The sequence below is a fragment of the Nicotiana tabacum genome, chromosome 22, assembly GCF_000715075.1.
Source record: "Nicotiana tabacum cultivar K326 chromosome 22, ASM71507v2, whole genome shotgun sequence".
Lineage (NCBI taxonomy): Eukaryota > Viridiplantae > Streptophyta > Magnoliopsida > Solanales > Solanaceae > Nicotiana > Nicotiana tabacum.
The window spans coordinates 66,766,656-66,774,051 of NC_134101.1; the positions used below are offsets into that span (position 1 = coordinate 66,766,656).

Consider the following 7,396-nt stretch of genomic DNA (forward strand, 5'->3'; position numbering starts at 1 on the left):
AAACACACACAAAAACTACCCGATTGGTGGGCAAAGTTATGCCGTATTTGTGTTGATCGGAGGCAGTAACTCTTGGTAGACGGGCAAAGTTATGCCCTCACGAGCTCGTAGAAACAAATTTTTGTTAAAGTAGAGTATTAGGACCAAATAAATCTTCCCATATATGCAAAACACTATTTTGATCATTTTCTCTTTAAGTAAGATTGCTCCGCTCGAATAGCTCAAAACTGATTTTGGCAGTAGTTTCAAACTGTTTCCTGCAGTTGATTGTGAAACAGTCCATAAAGCAAGTAGATTGTTACCTGTTACTTCAATTATTGTGAACATTAAATGAGATCCGCTTCCATGATACCCAGTTGAGCAACAAACAGAATATATGTGCTGTACTGCTTTCAGGTTTTGACAAGAGTTGGGGAAAAAGTTCTGATTTCTTATTCTATCAAAATTTTGATTAATAAAGGGAAGTAATGGAACAAGGTTTATTCTAATAGAAAGCATCTCCTCTTATAAAAATGAGGAAGATTTCACTTTTACATGTATTATAATGGTACAATTGACATTCAATATTGTAGCTGTTTGTGTTTTTTCAGTTTTTACTCTCAATCCATGGCATTTTCTCACGGGACTGTATACACCTCAACCCCAGAAAATAAATGAAGAATTTGATGGAGGTGACAGGTGATCTTCCACCCATTCTCCCACACCTAAACCCCTTTCTTAAATCAATGCTATAAAAACCAAGCAAAGATAAATATAACAGGAAGAAAAAAAAAACATTCAGCTGTCCAAGGAATCTGTCGATGAGGGTGGCGACTGTGAGAGCTGGTTATGAATTTGAGCATGGACTGGAGTTTCAGCTTGTACCTGGGCCTGCTTTTGCTGCTCAGCATATCTGTTTATTCGTTCCAGCAACTGAGTTGCTTTTCGTTTGCCCCTATCAGTGCCATTTTGTACTAAATCTAGCAACGGCCCCATTACTTCTAGCTCCTGAACCTCTACTATATGATGTTGGTCCCCAGAGCAGAGGTGTACCAAAACTGCAACTGCATTTTCTTTGTTCCTGGGAGACCCATTTGCGATCACATTTACCAAAACAGGAACTGCCCCTGCAGCTCCAATGGCTGCCTTCCCTTCTGGGTGACTAGCCAATATCGCTAAAATGGCAAGTGCTTCATCGACCATACCACCTTGAGGTTCCGTAAGCAGCTGCATTAGAGTGGGCACAACTCCAGCCCTTACTGCCTTGCCCTTGTTCCCTTGATAAATGCACAGATTGAAAAGTGCGGTAGCTGCATCTTTCTTCCCTCTCTGGGTGCCATCACTTAGTAATGTCACAAGTGGAGAAATTGCTCCATAAGTACCAATTATGACCTTATTTTCATCTATAACAGAAAGGCTAAATAGGGCGGCTGCCGCATTTTCACGTGCTTCCATGCTCCCCTTCTTAAGCACATGGACGATACCAGGCACTGCCCCTGATGTTACAATGCTCCGTTTGTTATCCTCACAAATAGAGAGGTTAAGTAGTGCTGTAACAGCATGCTCTTGGACCCGAGAATCGGGTGTGGAAAGAAGGTCGACGAGCAGAGGAATAGCACCTGCTTCAGCTATTGCAACACGATTATCAGCATTGCGCTTAGCAAGAAGGCGGATTTCACCTGTGGCAGAGAGCCGATCTTCAGGTTTGCCAGATGTGAGCTTTCTCAGGAGATCTTCTATCTTTGAGTGCTCAGCAGGCGTGCACGCGGATGCTGACTTATTGGGTAAACTACCTGGCCGTTTGGGTGGTTCAACCCCATTCGCTTCACACCACTGTGCTATGAGGCTTCGCAACACATAGTTTGGAGTGAGAGTATTGCTTGTAAGGACCTGTTGTGTCTTGGGACAAGTGCTATGCCCTGCTTCCAGCCACTTCTCAATAGAAGAACGCTCATAAGTCTGGAGTGGAGGAAACCATATTTATTGTTAGCAAACTACGATATGGAAATGATAACTACAGTTCAAATTTAGCCTACCAACATGAAACCACATCTTCCATGAACATGAAGCCTATAAGGCATGTGCGTCAAAGAGAAGTAGCATAGATGCGACATAAATCCTGTATCAAGATTTTGGCAGAATATATAATTGCTCAAGAAATAATCTCATAAATCAGCAAGGACCATATAGCAATAAAATTGAATACGAATCACCTGTCTGTCTATACTTTTTCAGCATATGAATCAGTCCACTTTACCGATTAAAAAGAGAAACAAACAATAATCACTGTCTACCTTATTCCTCCTTTCTCTATTTAAAATGATACAACTGATTTCAAAGCACTTCATGGAAAATGATTGAAAATGTGCTGGATCTGAGAGCTTGTCAAAATTAATTATAAAGGGCGAAGATGTTCCATCTGCCTCTACTAGCAAGAGCCAGAGAGATATTGGGTGTAGGAGCCACTGGTATTGGAGTTATTACTTCATACACATGTTATAGTCCCGCTAGAAGATGGAGGATAGCTTCTTCCATGATCATTTAGGTTATATTTACTCTACTTACTGGGGGAAAAAAGGAAACAAGACAATAGAGACCTGCAGCACTTGAATGAAATGATTATGGCCTGGTTTTGACAGTCTGAGTCACATCCATGCATGCACCAATACAAGGTAATAGTTATGTATCCTTACAAATGCAAGATAGAAGAAACGGAAGGACTCTGGTAAAAATGTCTTTGCTGTCATCAGGAAGCAAGAGAAATGGATAATACGGCAACCAATTTTAACAGGGGAAAAAAAGCAAGTTAAAGATCCAATAATGGTACCTGCCCAGATGAAACAATGACAGGATCTTTCATCAATTCCAGGGATATAGGACACCGAAAATCATCAGGTATTACTGGGGCCTTATGAGTTGTCCCTGTCGATGCTTGTCCACTACAAGTTGAAGACTTCTCCCTCGAAGAAGAATCACTCTCCGGATTCTCAGTCAGCACAAAGTCCTTCATTTTGCTCAATATTACTGACATCTTCTCTATCCTCTCCTCTGTATCTTCGCCAGTAGCAGTAATCATTTCATGCAAAGCACATGATTCTTGTGTGAGATCAGCTATTCCAGTCAGCTGTAACTTCTCAACCAATTGCCTTAGGACAACTTGATCTATAGCAGCATCAATACTCTTACTATAAATGGACAATAGATCCTCGTGTAGTTCGGCATCAGGCGTATCAACCCTTCCTTTGGCTCTTTGGAACTGAGAAAGAACAAGCTCTACCTGGAAGTTGAAGCCACAGATGGAAAAGAATAATTGCACATCAAGAGATGTATCCATCCACAATAAATGAAGACTTAATAAGGTAATGCTTTTACCTGCTCTTTAACTTCATCAGAAATGTCAAGCTCTTCATAATGAACTCCACTTAAAGCTTGTTCTAGCTGGGCTGTCACTTCGTGAAATTTATTCATTATCTGCTCCCTTTCTAACACCTGCAAAGAGAAATTCCTAGAATTGAGCTTTACTCTGTAGGCCAAGATAGGGCAGATGTTTCAGCTAAACATACAGTGCTCTACAAGGACTAAAGTTAATCACGCATACATGTAATGAATTATTTGCAGTTGAAATAAAAATCTGCTCAATACGCAACACCAGCTATGATCCAAATGATGGCTGTGAGAATCATTTGACCATGCAAACACTTGATTAGTAGATGTAAAAGCGGCACTTCAGGGAGAAGAAATGAGTTCAGACGTCTTGATGACCTAAGAGCCGCGGATCAGGCATGCTATTAAAGGTTCACTTTAAGGTAGCAGAATAATAGTTTCCAAATCCATTAAAGTGTCCTCTCCCTAAAGAAAACAACTACTCCGTTATCAATTTAAAACATAATGCCCCAACAGGGAGATACTGACCAAAGTGAACTACAAAACGGTTGAGAGGCCAGAAATGTTATATGAGAGTGAGTGTTGGGCCTCTAACACCCAACTTGTCCACAACACAAGTGCCAATAGAAATGCAGATGTTAAATAGATGTGCATCATATAAGATTAGACAAGGTTAGGATTGATCACATTTGACAGAAGAGGTACAAGTAGCACACTACACGCATAAAGGATAAACTGACGAAGGTCGCCGGACATGGTTTGGTCATGTCCTATATAGATCTCCAAATGTACTACCCTGTAAGTGTAACAATACGATGATTGAAAATATTAAAAAGGAAAGGTAGCCCTAAATTATATGAAAAAAGTTAACTATAGCAGAGATAGTATCGTAATCCATGCAGACTTATCGAAAGTACAAAACATAATGGAAGCAAATGATCGATAAAGGCGCTAATTGGAATTAAAGCTTAGTCGCGTTGGTAGACTTACGTCAGGTTTGGTGTTTTACTAGAGGTATTTTAGTTTGTTTAGATATTTGTACATAGAAAATATAAAGAATCTCTAGTGTTCAAGAAACTGTAATTGGTAGGATAATGAATATTAGAATGGAACAAGCCTAATGGAGCGGAATAGATATTGAGGATCATAGACTCAACGGCACCTAGTTTGGGATTGAAGAGTATTAGTTGTTGTAGAAAGCCCCAATAGCAATTGTCAAAAGACAGCTGTCAGCTATAGGAATGACCTGCTGTCCTCTTTTATTTCCTTTTTCTTTTAGATCTTTTTGGATAAGATTTTTTTTTATTTTTTTCACGACCTCATATATTAAGAAGAATTTTTTGCAAAGTGTAACATTTTTGACACTTATTGATGCTGCACGTGTTATGAGATGCCTTTACCTGACTTGGGTTGTCACAAGCCTTTTTGTTGAAGACATAATTAACTAATCAATGTATTTTCTCTCTAATAACTTAAGTATTTAGATAAGATGGTCACACACTTCAACATGGTATCAGAGCAGGCAGAGGTCCTGAGTTCGTGTCTTACCGCCACCCATTATTAAAATAAGATCAACGTGCTTGGTTAATGAAAGAAATCGTGTACCCATGCACGTGAGAGAGAGTGTTGACAACAATATTAACTAAATAAATATGTGCTCTCACTAATAACCTAAACTTTTAGATGAGATGGTCAAACATTTCAACACCTTTTAATTCCTACATTTTCAGCTCAAAATTTCAATCGTCAGATATTTAACTCAAAGAGCACATAAAATCACTTTTCAGTATTAGCTTCTCTATCAAGATACTACAATTAGTTTCATTTCAAAAGAACTTACTTTAATATCATTCTAATAAAGAAAGTCTAATCCAATGTGAGATCCCGGATAGGCAAGTACACATCAAACGTCTCATGATAAATGCATCCATTCTTCTCTCCTTCCTAGTTTGCATTTCAATCTCATTCACTGTCATCTCCCCACTTTTTGACAGTAGGAGAGGGAGATGAACCAAAAAAGTTCAACAAAAGGGTTCAGCCATATAGCAAGTACCATTTCCGCTAGCATACTAAACATGCCAACCTTGTTGGTGTTGCATTTCCTCAATAAAAACAAAAGGCTAAACGAATAGGCAATGAATGCAATCATTGCACAGGAAACGAGAGCATTTCTAAGAGGTTTGGTGGCAAACAGGTAGTGGATTTCTCCACAAACTTAAGTATTCAGAGCAGAAATAACAGCACAACCTTCTGATGGTGTTCAATAATCCAAGGACAGAGTCATAAAAGCACAAAATCCTATCTTTGAACTCATCATCCAGCAACTTAAGACTTGTCGACTCCCCTTGTTACAAGATCAAAAACCTTCACAAGGAATACTATTGCATTGAGCCGTTATGGATTACAATTTGGTTTGTACAACATGGCAAAGGCATTGTTAAGAATTCAAATTATCAGGCCATAGGATCTCTTTTAAATGGTAATTTTGCCAAGGAGAAAAGAAGTTGCAGTGTAGAGGTTAAACAAGCGAATGTTACTTCAGTATGAGTTAACAAAGTCATAACTAGGAGCTCAACTATGCTTTAGGGAAGTTAACAAGGTTGTGAATTCCTTGTCCAGGCACTCCCAACACCTACAAACATCAAACCTCCCGTGTATCACCAGAGAGCTAATCAAACTTGAGAAAATGTAGTGTCTTTTTGGAATTCAGACAATATAGGGATTTATTGAAAATTCTTAGGATTAGAGTGGATATGCCCATTGTTCATCTAGATATTATGGCTTTACATCCCCTCCTACACAGTGGAGTTTAATTCACAGGTAACTGTGCAGTTTCAATCAATAAATCTATCAACAACTACGTCTCAATTCCAACTAGTTGAGCTCAAAATTATGAATCCTCTATATAATGGTAACATAAATGAAGTAAAATTCCGTAAGTAAACCGACAAAACAGAAAATAAGTAAAAAATAATACGGGGAACACGCACCAGATAAATCTTACTTCCATCGCTCCCGAATTTGAGCAATTCCTTAGTTGATTCAAGAGCTTCCTTCAGTGAAAAAAGTGCTTTCATCGAGTCTTCAGAAACTGCCACGTCATTATCTCGAATCTCTTCGAACATTGGAATCAATAACTTGAGCCTCCTTCCCAGATTGCAGTACTCTTTCTTCACTGAAATCCTGAACTCAGAAATGCTTGATATTTCATTCACTATCTCAATCAGCTTTTGCGCTAACGCTCCTTTTTCTTCTCCCATTGCTTTGAAGATCCACAATTTCTAAATCAAAATATTCAAGCGAAAATTTAAAGAAAATGAATGTTTAAAGAACTTATAAATATGAGCTGAGGTGAGGTGAGCTCGAGTATGATTTTTTTTTTTGGCGTGACGGCTAAAATAGGCTGTTAATGAAGTTTTACGGAGAGAGAAGGCTGAGGATTGTTCGTCGGTTATAGTTAACGGCGGTGAAAATCGGAATGGAATGTGGGGTAACTGGATGAGTGAAGAAGAAAGCGGCTTTTTATTTGGTGATTTTCAGTAACCGTTTGCCTTGTCTGTATGAGTGAGCTGTAGTAAATTCTCTCTGTATTTTAACTCAAAGGAAAAATACTCTCTAATTTATAAATTCATTTTGAATTAATTTATTTATTGGAGTGAAATGTCCAAATCATTTATACAAACTAAAGTTAAAGTCAAACTTTGATAAATCAATTGTTTATATATTGTGTTTTCTTATTCAAGGCTCTACAGTTTTCCCTCAATTGAATATATTGAGTATTTCTAGTTTATTTTTCTAAATTTAGTCCATCGACTTATTAACTCAACTTTAAATATACTAATTAACCATTTTCGAATTTTCAAAAGTTGCTTTACTCGTGTGGAATTGAAAACTCAGTGCTTATGTGAGACTAGCATTCTTTTTTTCCAATCACGAAAGGAAGGTAGACAAAAGGAAAATGTTTTTCACATTGTCATTTCCTCAATTTTGTTTGTTACTTTCCACGACTATAAAACTATTTTTGGACTTACCC

The 7,396-nt window shown here is 38.1% G+C and overlaps 1 protein-coding gene across 1 annotated transcript; it reads right to left on the bottom strand.

Moving 5' to 3' along the window:
• Positions 1–478: 478 nt before the first annotated feature.
• On the bottom strand, positions 479–6,855 carry LOC107777996 (U-box domain-containing protein 13-like). The gene is made up of 4 exons (XM_016598171.2): positions 6,354–6,855; positions 3,352–3,468; positions 2,807–3,256; positions 479–1,938 (listed from the first exon to the last, which is right to left on the bottom strand). Exons 1-4 carry the CDS (start codon positions 6,621–6,623, stop codon positions 778–780), a joined length of 1,998 nt encoding a protein of 665 aa, XP_016453657.1. The 5' UTR covers positions 6,624–6,855; the 3' UTR covers positions 479–777.
• Between the last annotated feature and the right edge of the window lie 541 nt (positions 6,856–7,396).

Excerpts from the sequence above, each read along its gene's own strand:
- LOC107777996 (XM_016598171.2), bottom strand. The coding sequence starts at position 6,623 with ATGGGAGAAGAAAAAGGAGCGTTAGCGCAAAAGCTGATTGAGATAGTG. Across the intron at positions 3,257-3,351 it reads CTGATGAAGTTAAAGAGCAG|GTAGAGCTTGTTCTTTCTCA; the intron begins GTAAAAGCATTA and ends TTCAACTTCCAG. Across the intron at positions 1,939-2,806 it reads TCATTGTTTCATCTGGGCAG|ACTTATGAGCGTTCTTCTAT; the intron begins GTACCATTATTG and ends CCTCCACTCCAG.